This window comes from Microtus oregoni, unplaced genomic scaffold (genome assembly GCF_018167655.1).
Source record: "Microtus oregoni isolate MIOR12 unplaced genomic scaffold, Mior012 000024F_ref0000369, whole genome shotgun sequence".
NCBI lineage: Eukaryota > Metazoa > Chordata > Mammalia > Rodentia > Cricetidae > Microtus > Microtus oregoni.
In genome coordinates, this window is record NW_024543083.1 from 16,812,782 (window position 1) to 16,830,330 (window position 17,549).

General features: G+C 50.9%; 1 protein-coding gene across 3 annotated transcripts in view; it reads left to right on the top strand.

Annotated features, from left to right (window-relative positions):
- Positions 1 to 14,454, top strand: part of Rasa3 (RAS p21 protein activator 3) — a 98,940-nt gene extending 84,486 nt beyond the window's left edge. For all 3 annotated transcript variants that reach the window (XM_041673948.1, XM_041673949.1, XM_041673950.1), the window contains 12 exons: positions 959 to 1,033; positions 1,675 to 1,798; positions 2,936 to 3,042; positions 4,325 to 4,402; positions 5,273 to 5,350; positions 6,123 to 6,196; positions 7,587 to 7,693; positions 8,423 to 8,505; positions 8,738 to 8,946; positions 9,984 to 10,087; positions 11,325 to 11,508; positions 12,920 to 14,454. In XM_041673948.1, the coding sequence (XP_041529882.1) occupies positions 959 to 1,033; positions 1,675 to 1,798; positions 2,936 to 3,042; positions 4,325 to 4,402; positions 5,273 to 5,350; positions 6,123 to 6,196; positions 7,587 to 7,693; positions 8,423 to 8,505; positions 8,738 to 8,946; positions 9,984 to 10,087; positions 11,325 to 11,508; positions 12,920 to 12,995 (1,299 nt within the window). In that variant the 3' untranslated portion in view covers positions 12,996 to 14,454. The remainder of the gene's footprint in view (positions 1 to 958; positions 1,034 to 1,674; positions 1,799 to 2,935; positions 3,043 to 4,324; positions 4,403 to 5,272; positions 5,351 to 6,122; positions 6,197 to 7,586; positions 7,694 to 8,422; positions 8,506 to 8,737; positions 8,947 to 9,983; positions 10,088 to 11,324; positions 11,509 to 12,919) is intronic.
- The last annotated feature ends 3,095 nt before the right edge of the window (positions 14,455 to 17,549 follow it).

Genomic DNA, 17,549 nt, shown 5'->3' on the forward strand with positions numbered 1-17,549 from the left:
TGGATGGATGGTAGGTAGGTAGGTAGATTGATAGGTGATGGATGATAGATAGATAGATAGATAGATAGATAGATAGATAGATAGATAGATGGATAGATAGATAGATAGATAGTGATGATAGATAGATAGATAGATAGATAGATAGATAGATAGATAGATAGATAGATAGGTGATAGATGATAGATAGATTGATAGATGATGGATGATTGATTGATTGGTTGATTGATAAATGATGGATGATAGATAGATAGATAGATAGATAGATAGATAGATAGATGATAGATAGAATCTCCTCACTGTTAAAGGCAGAAGGACATGCACGAGAAACCTCATTTCCCTCAGGCATTCCTTCCCACATCCTGGATCCCTTAGTCCCTACTACAGCTGTGGTCTGCATTGTCTGAGGACTAGACTGTCCCTGCCTATGGTTCAGCTGCCTTTTGTATTCAAACTACTCCTTCTCCTAGCTCCTTGTAAGACATGACTGTCCTTGTAAGACAGATTGTGAAAAGCAGGTTCTTTGTATGGAAATTTAAACTAGAGTACTGGTTTGTCTATGAGCAGAGTCATGGGAATACTCGAGAGGACAAATGTTCTTGGAGCTTGGAGGTGATTCCTCATGAGTATACAGTCTTGGGGAAATGCCCATGGCCTGGCGAGGACAGAGGGCTGTGCGTCCTTGCTTCATTGGTTTCTCCCAGCAGCCTGTGCAGTAGGGGCAACCATCTACTGTGTGGAGTACCTTGGGGTCTCATGGGACTCTGGTATTCTCTGGGACTGCATGGGGTCAAAGCTGATCCTTAAGGCAGCTGCAGTGCACCCAAGCCTTGAGATTCTACTCTGTGCCCATAGCTGTCCAGTGTCAGTTGTGGGAGCTGCCTCCAGGAGGCCATCTTCCCCAGGAAGCCTTTCAGGCCTCTCTTCCCACCTTGTGTAGCACCATCTAATGCTCTTCCAGATCTGCCAGAGCCACAAGTCCTGTGAAATTGACCCTGTGAAGCTGAAGGATGGTGAAAACCTTGAGAACAACATGGTAAGGTACCCGCTTTGTTCTGGGGCAAGAAGCCAGTCTTCTGTTGGGGTTTTCTGCTCATGGCCATGTAGACACTGTTTGAAGGTCTCAGGCAGGGCAGGGATGACTGGGCCCCAAACCACTTCTCGGGCTCCTGACCTGGAGTGCAGTATTGTACCCACTTTTGTGCACTGTCAGCATCATGCCTGTTACCCCCTAATCCACCCCATTCCACTCACCTGCCTCTTAGAGGCTCCCTCGGCCCCCACTGTCTCCTGAGGACCCAGACCTGACCTGTGAGCCCACAACCTGACCCATGAACTCCACCGGTTCTCAGCTCAGGACCAACAAATCTCTCCATGTGAAGCACGTCAGGCTGTTCAAAGGGCTCACACATGCTAGTGTCTTCTTACGCCTTCACACAGAGCAGGCTTCGTTAAACAGAAGTGTGGGTTCCTCAGATCCTAGTGAAGTTCAGTCTACATTCCATGATGCTGAGCAAGAGGACCCAAGGGGTTGAATTCTGTAGCCACTCAACACGATCTTTACAGGGAGTGTGTTTTCGAGCATCACAGAGGTCTGGGCTCCCCTATCCCTGGGCGTGTCTCTGGTGCTGTCTTGGCCTCAGGGAGACTCTGGGTCTAATTTCCCAACTCTTGAAGGAGAGCCTGCGGCAGTACGTGGATCGCATCTTCACCGTCATCACCAAGTCCGGAGTGAGCTGTCCCACTGTCATGTGTGACATCTTCTTTTCCTTGCGGGAGGCAGCTGCCAAGCGCTTCCAAGGTGAGCCACTGGGGCCTGAGCCGAGGTGCGAGGACTCAGCCGTCTTGGCTCATAATTCTCCAGTCTCTGGGAAAGAACCCCATAGAGTGTGAACATGGCCTCCCAGAGCTGCCTTCAGATGGTTTCTTCTTTGGGTCATGAATTCTGAGTCACTGCATTACCAAGACGACCAGCCCCTTGGAGGGCCTTTCCCTACCAAGAACCCCAAGTGTCAGGAGATCCAGGACCCACTCCTGCAGACCTGGTCCTTCCTCACACTGACTCCTGGAGAATCAGAGATGCCCTCCCTACAGCCCCTCCCCCCCCGCAACTGCATGCTTCATCCTGCAGAACCCATATCTGCATGGCAGCCTCCCTTCACACTGTGATAGTCCCCAGACTAGTGGGACCCCATAGGCCTTGAGCCCAAGACCAAACCACTCAGGCTGCCCCCTACCTCCTCCAACTCATACCCCAGTGCATTGGCCTCTCCTATCCCAACCCCTACCCCACCCGCACCTCTCCAGGCCCCACACTTACCTCTCCAAGCAGATCCCAAGCGTGTGAATCCCATCACTGTTCCACACAGACTGCATCTCAGGACAGAGTGCCTTGTTTCTGGGAGCAACCTCTGGGAAACAAGAATCTGCATGAGTCATGCAGACCCCAGGCAGCTCCGACCCCAGAGCTCTAGGACTGCAAGGCGCAGGGTGCTAGGGAGGGAGTTTCTGAATAAGAAAGTTATCATCTCAACTCAGATGTGAGTAGAGCCCCCAGTAATGAGTCCTCAGGAGGCCCTGGTGAATGACATTACATCTGTGATCCTCAGGTGCCAGACTGTGTCCTCTTGTGACATATGAGAGAAACAGATACGTAGACAGAGAGACAGAGGCAGAGAGATCTAGAGACAGGAAGAAATATGTAGAAATACGACAATACTATTGGGGCAGACCAAGGAGCAGCAGAGACATACAGATATATAGACCGAAGAGAGAGACCAGACAATGCAGAAGAAAGACATGAACAGAACGAGACAGAAATAGAGTCTTAAGCCTAGTCTAGCTCATCAACAAGGCCCTTGAAAATTGCTGGGCAAGATCAGAACCCGGATGTCATTGCCTCTGTCCGAGACTGCAAGTGTCCCCTGTCTGCTTACAGATGACCTGGATGTGAGGTACACAGCTGTGAGCAGCTTCATCTTCCTGAGGTTCTTCGCTCCTGCCATCCTGTCCCCAAACCTCTTCCAGCTGACACCCCACCACACGGTAAATGAGCTGTCCTGCAAACCAGCCAGCCAGCCCGTCCTCTGCAACTAGGCAGTCCACCTTAACCAGCCAGTCCTCCTTAAATAGCAAGTTTTCCTTAACCAGCTAGGCTTATGCGAGTGGAAGAGAGGGTGGGTTGAGCAGTTTTATTCACTCTGATGGAAGAATTGATACTATTTTATCTTGTTTTGTATTTGTGTATGTCTAGGTATGTGTTGGGGGGATGCATGGGTCGATATCTTTCTTCATACACTAGCCATCTTATTCTCTGAGAGAGGGTCTCTCACTGGGACCCAGAGTTTGCTGTTTAGGCTAGAGTTGCCTGGCTCCAGGGATCTGTCTGTCTCCACATCTTCAATGCTTGGATCACAGGTGCATGCTACCATGTTCCCCTTTGTATGTTGGTACTAAGGGTCAAACCCATGCTTGTATAACAAGCACTTTACCAGCTGAACGATCTCACCAACTGCCAGTTAATACTGTTTTAAATAATAATGCGTGGTCTGGCCAGGGTCTTACCCAATACTGTCTGCTAGTGTTCTTCCCACCACCTAAGATATACAAGCATTTGTTTCATCTACTCATCGTGCATATGCTATGGCCAAGCCCCGTCTGATGGGCATAGCCTTCTCCTGGGGTGACATCTGTATTCCTGGTAGAGACAAGTGCAGAGCAGCCCCATGCTAGGGGTTCTCAACCCTCCATGTCATGTAAGAGCTGCAGGCGTCCCTAGCCAGGGTTGCGAAGCCTCAACAAGTGTGACAGTGGTCTCCTGGGTTGCTCTAATTTGGGGAGGGTTCTTTGCATCTCAGGCGGAGAGTCCTCAGCCATGTGGTTCATCTCAGCCAGCAATGCCAGGAACCTGGGGACTTGGTGAAATGGGCTCCTGGTGTGTGGCAAGGTCCAGGCCTGAGCAATGCAGATCTTCCTGAATCTTTACTGGTGTATATATTCCCATTCTATGCTAGGTTTTAGGCTAGTGGTTCTCAACCTGTAGGTCATGACCCCTTTGGGGGTCAACTGACCTTCTCACAGGAGTCCCCTAAGACCATCAGAGAACACAGATATTTGCATTATGATTCATAACAGTAACAAAGTGATAGTTCTGAAGTATCAACGAAAATAATTTTGTGGTTGGGATCACCACGAATGAGAATCTGTTATTAAGGGCTGCAGCGTTAGGAAGGTCGAGACTATCATTTGTCTCAGCTTTTTCTGGGATTGACAGTTGCTCTTCTACAGAACTAATAAAACCTATGTTTCTTTTGTCCTGTCCCTTCAGGATCCACAGACGTCTAGAACCCTGACACTTATCTCAAAGACGATCCAGACTCTGGGCAGCTTGTCCAAGTCCAAGTCTGTAAGTCTATGCTCATTTCATCTGTTTATGAGCAGTAGGCTGCTGGCTTTCCTCCTCTTCAGAAGCATATGGGGAGGGTGTGTTCATCACAGCTGTTAGAACAGCAGATAGAATCAAAGCCAGTGTCTCCATCTCCCAGCTCCCAAAGTTCCAATCCCAGCACTTCCTACAGCCTCTACCCTCACCAGTCACTGTGGGGGAGATTCACCGACCATAGTGGTGAGCAAATCAGCCCCATCTGACTCTTTAAGTGGCTGAGCCTCCTCAGCCTTGCCCCAAGACCCCTAGCCATAGTAGGCCAGATATGTGGTATTGACCTTGGCTCTTGGCACTGTAGGAGTAACCTAGGGATTGTCTGCAGCTGACATTCATCCATCTGCAGCCTCTACATCCTGGACAGCAGAGGCCAAGCCCCTCTTGCCCCTTTGGCCATAAGTCTGCATTTCCCCTTCATCATCATAATTGCCCCAGACCAGGGGTTGGTGCTGAGGTGTCTGACTTTCCCCAATGCCTGTTCCTACAGACAGTTGCTTTGATCCATGCTGCTGGCCCCAGGCTGCTGTGACCACATCTCTAGCTAGTTTATAGCCGGTAACCCCGATTCCCAGGGTTGATAAGAGCACAAACATGCTTTGAGCCAGGGGCTTCAACATAGACTCGCAGCAACCTCTATGGGTAGTACCTCAGAATCCCAGCTTCCTGCAGACACCTCTGGGTGGGGCAGCCTCTAGGTAGGGCTGTGTCTAGGTGGGGCCTGGAATCGCCTCACCTGTGACACCTGAGACTTGCCACTGTGTGCTGCAGCTCTCTGGTCTTTGGCCATGGGCATTGGTGCTGATGGTTGTCAACAGACGACCTGTTTCATTTCAGGCCAGTTTTAAGGAATCCTACATGGCGACATTCTATGAGTTCTTCAATGAGCAGAAGTATGCAGATGCTGTAAAAAACGTAAGTGTTGCGTCCTCCAAGGCACAGCTCCCCACTCTCTCCATGGCCTTTGCCAGGACCTATGTCCTCTCTAACTGAGGTTGGCCTGCCTGCCCTCCCGTGTACCTCAGGATGTACCACTAGATCCTCCCTCCCTCCCTCCCGTGTACCTCAGGATGTACCACTAGAACCCACCTCCCTCCCATGTACCTCAGGATGTACCACTAGAACCCGCCTCCCTCCCGTGTACCTCAGGATGTACCACTAGAACCCGCCTCCCTCCTGTGTACCTCAGGATGTACCACTAGAACCTGCCTCCCTCCCTCCCATGTACCTCAGGATGTACCACTAGAACCCGCCTCCCTCCTGTGTACCTCAGGATGTACCACTAGAACCCGCCTCCCTCCTATGTACCTCAGGATGTACCACTAGAACCCACCTCCCTCCCATGTACCTCAGGATATACCACTAGAACCCACTTCCCTCCCTTCCATGTACCTCAGGATGTACCACTAGAACCTGACTTGGGCCTATGGCTCAGGGAGAATCCCTAGCAGGTACCTGGCTCCTGGTGAGAGCCCCGACAAGGTCACGGCAGATGGACAAGGTCTGGTAGGATAGACTGGGCTTGTCTAGTGGAGACAGAGCAGACCCTCCAGCTCTCTCACGACTCACACCCCAGCCAGATCTCTCACTGACTTCTGAGGAGGTCTACGCCCCCAGATAGGGTTCTGGCAGATCGGACTCTGTCCCCGTGTGTCCCTTCTGATGGTCCCATTTCCTCCCACTTCAGTTCCTGGATTTGATCTCATCCTCGGGGAGAAGGGACCCCAAGAGCATAGAGCAGCCCATCCTGCTTAAAGAAGGGTAAGGAATTGGGTCCTGGTAGGGAGACTGTGGTATAGTTGGCCTCTCTCTCCGCCCCCACCCTTCCCATCCTGTAGACCTACCTGAGAGAATGCATCCTGCTCTCGCTTGCGTGAACTTTGACACATGCCTAGTTCCCGTGAGCCCTGTTCTGCATGTCAGTTCCCAGTTCCTCGTGGAGACCATGTTTAACTAGCCCCATGTCCCATTGGCTCAAGCTTGAGCCATCTACAGGTTATCACCAGGCTGCCCTAAGTGCACCTGCTGTCTTTGTTTAAATCACTTCCTACCTTAACCATGTGTTCAGCAATACACACATGGCACCATGTGATACGTATTTAATTCACAAGCTCTGAAGCAACAGGTTTTTTTCTCATGATCCTTAACTTGGCCCAGTGTGTACAGGGCTGGCGAAACTTATATTGATGGAAACAAACTGTCAGAGTAGCGAAACCATTGCAGAGTGGAGCAGCCTCTTGGTCTCTGCAGGCACACTGCTAGGATTTCACTAGCTCTCTCATGCCGAGGTTTTGGGCTTTTACCCATCCTGAAGCACTTACCTGTTCGTCTTCCGGATCATGTCCTCAGACCCCTCGCAGCTCTGTATGCGTAGAGGCAGTGTCACCCTGGAGACTGGCCTGTTTCTTCTCACGCTGTTCTATCTCATCACGCGCAACCATTGGTGGAAGTAATTGTGTCCACAGAGGCCCACACACTTTAGAGGCACTTCCGCTGCAGCCAAAACACCCCTCACGTGTGTGTTACCTGCCAGCACACAGAACTGTGAGGTTGACTTTGCACACTTAAGTATATTTGCTGGCTTAAGTCAGCCCTGCTTACGGGAGGCCAGTGACCCTGACTGTAGCCTCCAGCAATGACTACTGCCCCCCATGGGGAAAAACTGGTAGCAGTTAGAGAAAATCACTTATGCATGTACTTGGGTCAAGAATTGAGCAAGAAGATTTATGAATCCTTTTCCAAGGGACCCACAGATAGTTTCCCATAGTGCTGTACATGTGTGCTCCTCTGTATGGTAATGTCCAACCTGACAAAGGATGCTGTGTACATAAATTTTATTACAAATTCCATGTATTTACAAGTCAAAGAAAGTTGGGTTTTCTAGGAAAGTACTAGTAAGAGGCAGAACTGTTTGATAAAACAAGAGAGTGTGCCCTTCAACCTCAACCTTAGCCCAAGAACTCAAAACAGGATTTCAGTACCACTGCCCACCCGTGGCTTATGAGAGTAGAGAAATATTATGTGTGATTATGTGTCCGGAGGTAGCTCAGGCTTACGAGAGTAGAGGAATATTATGTGTGATTATATGTCCGGAGGTAGCTCAGGCCTGACTCGAGAACCTTCACTGAGTGCCATGTGCCCTCTGTGACAGATTTATGATAAAGCGGGCCCAAGGAAGGAAACGATTTGGAATGAAGAATTTCAAGAAGAGGTGGTTTCGCCTGACGAACCACGAGTTCACCTACCAGAAAAGCAAAGGTAATGAGTTTCCCCACTCCTTCACTTGGGGCCCAGCCTGGCAGAGAGGCTCCCCCAGTTCCCAGTACAGACTGACAGCCACAGGAGCAGGAGGAGCAGGTGACACCTAAGAGAAGCCTCAACGAAGGTGACTCTGTTCTCAGGAATTGCTCCCCACAGAACCAAGGGGTACAGAGCTGAGTGGGGGTACAGAAGACCCTTCACCTGCACTTTGACTTCCTCAACTGTCTGTAGCGTCGCTGCCCCCGGCATCCCTTTTTGTGCCTTTCTTGCTCCTGTTCCTATGTAGTGAGGGACCAGGGGGCCATGAGTTTGGCAGCAGCCAGCTTTCCTTAGGGAAGACCTACTCAGCCAGGTTCTCCGTGCCTCATCAGGCTAGCATCTCACAGTGCTGGGTTCCTGTCATGGGGACAGAGCTGAGCAGTCCTGCCCTGCCCTACATCTAAACTGGCTTAGTATGCTGTAGTGCTGCAGATGGGGTAGGCCATGTTCCTGGGGACCTAACAAGTGAGAACAGGCCCAAGGTCCTTCCTTTGCGTAGATACTGTGCTCTGAGAACCCCAGGCCCACCCCAACCCCACATCCGGGCTCTTCCTATTTGTCCAGCCTTCGGGAAAAGACAGCCAAGAGCCCTCTGCTGTGGCTTTGCCGTCCCTGGGCCAAGGGGAGCCTCCCACCTGGGGGCACCCTGTGCAACTGAACACAACTCTCCCACCTTCCTTGTTGCAGGTGATCAGCCCCTCTGTAGCATCCCCATTGAGAACATCTTGGCTGTGGAGAGGCTGGAGGAGGAGTCCTTTCGTATGAAGAATGTGAGTGCTGACCCAGTTCCAGCCCGACAGGCTGCCCTTACTCTCCCTGTCCGCCTCTGCTGTTGGCGATGCGCCCTCCACCATTACCCTGCCTATGCAAGCGGAGACTCTGCTACCCAGGCCCCCATCATCCCACCTCCTCTACCTTCTAGTGGTCGAACCAACTAGAAGGTAGGCAAATGACCTGGCTCCTGCTGGACTAACAGCCCCTGATCCTCTTCTCCGCACTCAGATGTTCCAGGTCATCCAGCCAGAGCGCGCGCTATACATCCAGGCCAACAACTGTGTGGAGGCCAAGGACTGGATCGACATCCTCACCAAAGTGAGCCAGTGTAACCAGAAGCGCCTCACCACGTACCATCCATCCGCCTACCTGAACGGCCACTGGCTTTGCTGTAGGGCCTCCTCAGACACGGCTGCTGGCTGTACTCCCTGCACCGGGTAGGTCCCTGGCTCTGTGACCCCATCCGACTAGGCACAGCTGCCGGCCTCTGCACTGTAGAAGCTAAGACACTGAATGGGGACTAAAATGTAGCGAATCAGAAACCACACACACAGAGCTGCTCTTGAGGGAGCCCTTGGTGTGGTCCTCTGAAAGGCTCTGCCTAGGCTGGTGGGAGGTGCAAGTCTTCTAGGTTCTTCTCTATCTCCTGCCCAGGGCAGAGATATCTTCATGCATGGCAGGCCCATGTGGAGGGTCCTAAGCAGAGACCCCAGGATGCTCTGTGACTTCTACAAAAAGCGTGAATGGCGTGCGTATCCCTTAGCACGTTCTTAGCTCACAGATATCTCACCCTGGTTTCTCTACTTGGATCATTGCTTGCATCCCCTTCTTGGAAACTGAGGCAGGCCATTGCCTTCCTGGCCCCGTGGCCAGCTTGGCCTCCTGCAATTGTCAAGGCTCTACCTACGGGGCTAGTCCTGGAGGCATCCTAGTCCAGTGAAGATTGTAGTGCCCCGTGTTTGACTCGTAAGTAGCTGGTCCACGTAAAATAAGCGAAAATAGCCTTGTGCGACAAGTCCTGAAATGTTCAGGGTCACTCACCCTTCAGGCTGTGGTTGAACCCTCCCATTGAACTGGATGTCATTGTCCCCAGTCCAAGGCTCAGGAGGGCCCCTTGTCAGGGCTCTCAGGTGTGTGTGTGTGTGTGTGTGTGTGTGTGTGTGTGCGCGCGCGCGTGCGCGCGCACGCACATCCCTATATCTCCAGAACCCTTCTGGGAGGAGATCAGAGTTTCGTCCTCTTTTAGGTTGGTTCAGGAGCCAGAGCCCCACAACCTTCAAGGACAAGAGGACTCACGGGCTCATGTGTGGAATTCTTCTGGGTCATTCCTACCTGTATTCCCCAAGAAGATTTTTCTCACATGGTCTTTTCTCATATTGCTACCAAGTCCAAGTTTTTTTTTCTCACTCTCTCTCATACAAAGCAGTGTTTAAGAAAATGCACTCACAGCTTTGTACTTGCTGTGTTTGGACAGCGGGCTCCCGGCAAACATCCAGCTGGACATCGATGGGGACCGTGAGACAGAGCGCATCTACTCTCTCTTCAGCCTGTACATGGGCAAGCTGGAAAAGATGCAGGGTGAGTGTGGACCCTGGTCACCAACCAGGGGGAGTTGTGAATCGGGATAAGTAACCACATAAATGCTACTCCAGGGCCTCTGGGGTTCCTTGGTGTCTGTGGGTGTCTGTTATACTGGACAGGGAGCTTGGTGAGGGTTAAAGAGCAATTGGCAGGAGAGTAGTCTGCCCGTGGGATGTTCTGATCTTTTCAGATAGAATTTAACATGCAGACTGTAAACTTCGAGATTCTTTGGCCTTTCTTAATACTTCTATACTGAGTATTTCATTTGTTCGTGCTTTCCGGAGAGGTGTATAGTATGCACACGCATGTGTACATGGGATATATATACTTGTACGCATGTGGATGCATACACAATTACTTGTGTGGGCACATGTGAGTATGCCACATGCCTAGCAGACAGATGGACAAAGGGGACCGATGGACAGCTGATTGAGAGAGCGGTGAATTAATGTATTCACACCAGTGCTGAGCTAGCTTTCTCATACAGTTCAAAATTCATCATTCAGGGGATGGCGTCCCCATAGTAGACAGGTCCTCCCACCTCAGTTACCATACACAAGATACACACACACACACACACACACACACACACTCATATCTGGTCTAGATAATTGACACCCTTATTGACACTCTCTTCCCTGATGGCATCTGGTTCTGTCCAGTTGACAAAGATAACCATCACCACCGATTCTGTCTCCTCACTTGATTTGCTCTTGCTCATACCAGTTTATACCAGTTTTATCTTCTCTCCTGGTTCAGAATCAGTTCAGTGCAGCCAGGAATCCTGAGGGTGATGACTGGCTTGGGGGCTGATGTCTCGGGTGTGGAAGGGTAGCCCTGCTCCTCTCCAGGCCCTCTTTCCTCATCTTGAGGAGCATGTATAGCAATAGCCAGGAGCTCGCTGGTTTGATTCTGTAGGGCTCAAGATGTCATGCAGCCTTCCTTCCTCCTATGAGGTTGGTTGAAGACAGTACTGTGGCTTGGGATGTGAGGTCTTAGAATGGCAACTGGAGAAACCTTGGCTATGTAGCCCACCCAGAGGTCCTCCAGGCTGGGTAGTACTTGGTCCTATAAGTAGCCCCTATTTCTGTTTTTTTTTAAAAAAAAAAAAAAAAGAAGCTTTTTGAGGGTGGGACTGTGTCAACATCCAAGGATGGAGCTAGGAAAAGAGGACCCGGGGGCCACATCCCCTACTGACACTTTGCTGTCCCCCCCCACACACACACCGTGGCAGAGGCCTGTGGCAGCAAGTCAGTGTACGACGGCCCTGAGCAGGAGGAATACTCGACGTTCATCATCGATGACCCCCAGGAGACCTACAAGACACTGAAGCAGGTCATCGCTGGGGTGGGGACCCTTGAACAGGAGCATGCACAGTACAGGAGGGACAAGTTCAAGAAGACGAGATACGGGAGCCAGTGAGTGCTGGGGGGCTTCAGAATCATGGGGGTTGATGAAGAGATCTGGACCCTCACCCACCTCATGTGGAGAGGCCTTGGGGCTCCATGGGGTTCGGTGGCCTGGGCTTAGCCTCGTGTGCTGTACCCAGCTCTGTCCCCTGGTGTGCAGGGAGGCGGTCCCATCCCATTAGCCTCCCAACTTGAGTTCCTGCCATCACACATACCCTTGGCTGTCTTCCCAGGCCACTGATGGCTCTGGGTGCAGGGTCATTAACTAACCACATTCTTGTCTGTGGTTGAGGAGGGAGGGGTAGAGAGGTGGAGGACTCAAGCCAGACAGAGACATTCAACCTGCCCAACTCGGGTCATGTGACCCCCATGGGTCAGCCTCTGTAGGTGGAGAATTGGAGAAGATGAAGTTCAGGACCACAAAGGCTAGGACAGCTCCTGAACTGTCTTCTGCAGGTTGTAGGGCCCTACCTCTATCCAAGCACTGCTCAGGGACTTCTCTGGAAGTGCCCATGGCATAGCCTCTAATGGGTGGGTGACTTGCATGCCCTCTCTGCATCACTGCCCGGCCTCCAGGGAAAGATACAATAATGCCCAGGGACAGTAACAGGGCCCAATCCCACTGCACTGGGACCCTTGGAGATGGTTTGACCCATGTCCTGACTCCCCAGGTCCTTGCAGGACTCAGTGTTAGCATCTGCAGGCTCTGATCTCAGACAAACTTCTACTGACCCCCATCCAGTCCCATCATCCTGCCAGATCCCTTTGGACACACCTGTGGTGGTGCCCACTTTTACCTTCTGGTAACATTCCTGTGTTCGTATTAAACACGTGTGTTGACCTCATATTCCGAAGCTCGTAGGCTGAGAACAGCGAGAGAGGCATGACTCCATTTCTCATGAAGGGAGGTGAGGTGTAGGCTCACCATGAGGCAACAGTTACCAAGGACCCACCATGCTCCAGGCCCTGTCCCAGCATAGAGCATTTACCAGCATGAGAAGACAGGACCACACCATCCCAGAACATGCACCATATACATGTGCATGTTTCAAGTGTTGCATACTCCGTGCGGTACACACGTGTACACACAGCCCCCATATGTCTGCACTAACATGCACATACATCTGTGCGCATCTGCCACACATGGTTAGAATACACAGCCCACATGTATGTGTGTATAGCATGTTCTAAATGTGCTCTGCACAAGCACACATGACATCTACACATAGACAACATGGGGAATAAGCCATGCAGAGCAGAAACCAGTGTCATGCTTCTTGGGGGTCAGCTCTGTCTTTGTGGGTCCACACTTTCCGTGTTTTTCATGACATGCGTGTGTCACAGTGACAAACACAAGGACTTCTACATGTACAGAGGTTGTCAGCAACACAGCCTCACTCTCTCTCTGCTCCCTCTCCAGGGAACACCCTATTGGAGACAAGAGCTTCCAGAACTACATCAGGCAGCACTCTGAGACTTCCACCCATTCCATTTGAAGTCCCAGCATCTCCCTGAATGTGCTGTTGAGCCGCACCGGGAAAACCCACAACCGTTAATAGCAGACAAAAGAAGACAGAACACGTACATGGAGAGGAACCACGTTTACCAGTTCACACAGGTCCTACCGTGCCGGTGGTGCCACTGCGAGCCACGCATGCTCCTTCCTGGCAGGAACTGTTGCCTGGGCTGTGCACTTTCCTTGGCTGCCAGCACAGGTGGTCTGAGCCGTTCTGGAATGTGTGATCCTTTGTCTTTTTACTACTTTGGTTTTATGGGGATCCAGGGATCTGTTAAATATTAGGGAAGTGTGGACTTTGTCTAAACCTGTTCCCACATGGCCCAATCCCTCTTAACAGAGGCGTGGCTGGTTCATTCGTGGCCATGTTTACCTTCTGCAGTGTACACTCCCCTTCTTCTTCACCTGCTGAACTCTGTGGCTCTGCATACATGTAGCAGTCTGACCCTAGCTCCAGAAATCCTCCTTAATCCTTGTTCTACTTAATCCCTGTTTGGGATGTTAGAAGCAGTGTTTTCGTGGCAGCCAGCAGGCAGGCAGCCTTTCTCCTCAGCTTGTGTTGGTTCACTCCTGGCTAAAGGGTTGTTTTATGGCTGGGATGGACAGGATGGTACAAGAAGCCTTTGATCTTTGGGGACGTAGAGAGGGAGGACTGTGAGCCCAGTCTTTGCTGGGTGGCCATCAGCCCTCACCATACGTCTGGATGCTGGACTAGAAATCCAGAGGCTTGCTGCCTTGGTGAAGGCTTGGGAAAGATTTTTAAAATGTGCATTTTCAAGCTGTTTTCTTAATGTTTTTAAAGGACTGTTTTTAAATAGCATTTTGATATAAGGCAGTGTGGAACAGCAACACCTATATGCATTAAAGGGTGTGGCCCAGGGAACTCCAAAGGGAACGGTGTTTGTTTCTCACAAAAGCCAAAGGGTCCTCAGGGACGGAGACCTGGGCTGCGGGCTGCACCATCAGCAATAAAGGCCAAACATGGTATGTCACGTGCCTATGTCTCTGTGAACCAAGCAGGCTACACACGGCAATGTCTAGAGACACTTTGGATTCCGGGTGGGAGGGTCCCGAAGCAGACAAGGCAGACTGCATCAGCTTAGCCCCACAGTGCTGCTGGGGCCTCATCCCCCACACAGCATCTCCACAGGCTGAGAGAGAGGCACTCTGTGGGCGGATGTTGCCAAAGGACACAACCACGCACCCCGGCGCCAGTTTCTCTGTGTTCTTGTTGGGAAGTTCACTCTTCATCTAGAAAACATGGTAACAGCCTTGGTTGTCACAGAAATGGAGGATTAAAGAAAATGACTTTGGACACAGCAGTTAGGCTGCACTGACCTTGTTTTTAACATGGATTTGTAACTTAATGTTTCTGTTTATAAGATACTAACGATTTGCAATGTATTTTATCGGTCGATTAAAACAGATGTTTTATTCTTTCTGAGGAGTGATTTGGACTTCTGGAGGGGCTCACATGAAGGAGACAGTGTGCAGGAGGGCCCCTACAGGGAGGGTGGCAGATAGAGGTAGAATGCATCATTGTCAGACCAGATAGATGGTTCCTGTGGCGACAGGTGGCGTTTCTGATAGCGTGTGTTGTCTCTGACATGTGTCCACGTAGGACTCTATGAGGGCCTGGCTTTTTGGCGCCCTATGGCATTAGGCACCACCAGGAGGTCCTGTGTAGTTGAAAACATCTAGGGGAGGAGGAGACAGATTCCTCCCTTGTCTCTAGGATATGGTACCCTGAGGTCATAGCAGGAGTGTGTGCAGCAGACAATCAGGCTACATGGGGCTACGTGGCTACTCAGGCCTAGCTGCCTCTCCTGGAGCCCTAGAGAGTGAGGAGGCACAGCATGCAGGCCCCTTGCCAGAACAAACGACACCACTGATTCTCATCCCTCTCCTCTACATTTGACTTTCTTTAATTCCATTGGGAGTCTGAACCATTATAAGAAAAGTCTAGGGTCTGACTTTGAGAGCACCGAGTTAGACAGCTCTCTGGGGGCTTCCTGGGGCCAAGAACTCAGGCCAAAAGTCTTCCCAGGACAAGGCATGGGTCGCTGGTCAGCGTCCTCTGGCCCCAGGAGAGTGTGGAGTGGAGCAAGGATGGTGGCCCTGCTCCTTGGCCTCTTGTCTGCCTATGATCTCCTAGGAACGGAGTGGGGAGTGTCTTCTGGCCTGGCCACACGCATTTGTCAGCCTGGATCAACCGGAAGCAAAGTGTCCTTAAAGAATTGGACAATACCAAGACAGAGGACTTACCTCACATTCCAGCTCATACTGGAACATGCCTAACTAGGGCGCAGTTCAAAGTAGAGCATTCCTAACTAGAACTCAGCTCACACTGAAACATGCCTAGACTCAGTTTACCCTGGGGTATGCCTCTCTCAGGCCAGCTTACACTCCAGCATGCCTAGTTAAGATTCATCTCATTGGGGTGGGGGCGGGGTTCACACTTTATCGTGTCAGGTTAAAGTTCAACCCAGGGATAATGAGGAAGCTAGGGATAGACCAGTCCCTGTGGGGAGGAGATACAATGAAACACCAGAGTACTTGGACTCAAAGCCCCCTTCGCAGCTCTCTCTGAGCTGCCATGTCTGTGCTTTTCTTTCAGAAGGTCACTGGAGGAAGCATCTCCATGAACTACCTCCACACTTCCATCTTGAGCTCCATCCATCGGAAAACATCTGGAGTGGGGTAGGATTGCCACCAACCCCTTGGATGCTAGGTCTCCACAATGGTCACTGGACCAGGTGACCTGCAGCCTCCCATATGTGAGATTCTGGGATTCTGCCTATGTGGGGAGACATGCCTGCATGCACCATGCTGGCTGTCAGGAGCTGTATGCTCTGAAGAATTTTGAGGTCACTTGAGAAGCCAGTGGCTGCAGATAGAAACCTCAGTGAACATCTTCCCTGTAGCAAGAAGAGGGTAGCTTTGTCTTCCCTGAGGTACAATGAAGGACTCTCTATGAAGACCTCACTAGCCCAGCCCTTGCGGTCTCCCTCCCTGACCCCACACAATGCCCTTTACCACGCCTCTTCCATCCAGATAGCAGAAAACCAAGTATTCTGCTATTTCCGGCTACATTATTTATGAAGTTGTCATAGTTTGCTTCCTATTACTGTGATAAATACCACAACCAAGAGCAACTTACATCCTGATCACAGCCAATCATTGGGAAGGCAGGGCAGAACCAATCATGAGGAAGGTAGGGCAGAAACAATCATTGGGAAGGCAGGGCAGAACCAATCATTGGGGAAGGCTGGGCAGAGCCAATCATTGGGAAGGCAGGGCAGAACCAATCATGGGGGAGGTAGGAGTAGAGCCAATCATTGGGAAGGCTGGGCAGAACCAATCATTGGGAAGGCTGGGCAGAACCAATCATTGGGAAGGCTGGGCAGAACCAATCATTTTGGAAGGCTGGGCAGAACCAATCACTGGGGAAGGCTGGGCAGAGCCAATCATTGGGAAGGCTGGGCAGAACCAATCACTGGGGAAGGCTGGGCAGAGCCAATCATTGGGAAGGCTGGGCAGAGCCAATCATTGGGAAGGCTGGGCAGAGCCAATCACTGAGGAAGGCTGGGCAGAGCCAATCATTGGGAAGGCTGGGCAGAGCCAATCATTGGGAAGGCTGGGCAGAGCCAATCATTGGGAAGGCTGGGCAGAGCCAATCATTGGGAAGGCTGGGCAGAGCCAATCATTGGGAAGGCTGGGCAGAGCCAATCACTGAGGAAGGCTGGGCAGAGCCAATCATTGGGAAGGCTGGGCAGAGCCAATCATTGGGAAGGCTGGGCAGAGCCAATCATCGGGGAGGCAGTGGAGAGACAATCAGAAACAACCCATGGAAGAAAGCTGCTGAGCAGCAGACTGCATGGGAGAGAAGGATTTGCCAATCCTTTGGGGTGTAGAAGATCTTATATGGGTCCTAGAAATCAGACACAAAGCTGTTTAATTTTGGTTTTGCTTGGCTTCAATTGTAGCTTCCCTGGTTCTTCCTTCTTGGAGTAAGAAAATACATGAGGCCACAGTTAAGAGACTTTGGATTTTTAAAGAGAACTTAAACTTTTAAATTATTGGAATGGTTAGAAGACCGTGGGATGTTTAAAAGCTAAACTGTGTTTTCTATTGTGATATTAATATTAATATCTTGGGTACAAACCACAAAGGAAGGCTTATTGCTTAATGCTGATGTGTTTGTGTGTCAAGCTGACAAAGACTAACCAGTGTAGGATCCCGGCCAGGAAAATAAATTCATATACTTTTTTTCCTGCTAAATATACCTTAAGTCAGTTTGATCTCAGAAGGCCCAATCAAAAGCCCTGGAGAGTCAGGATGCCCCCTCCTCCCAGCATGGTAGCTCTAGATGACGCTGTACTTGAACAGTGAACCAGGGATCTTCTGTTGGTCTACGTTAGATCAAGTTGTACCCGCCCCACCCCCCGCCATCATTTGCTGAGGACCAAACACCAGGGACCTCAGGCCTGACTGTTTGAGAAGGGGGGTCTTGGAAAGTTAGGCAACTGAGTTA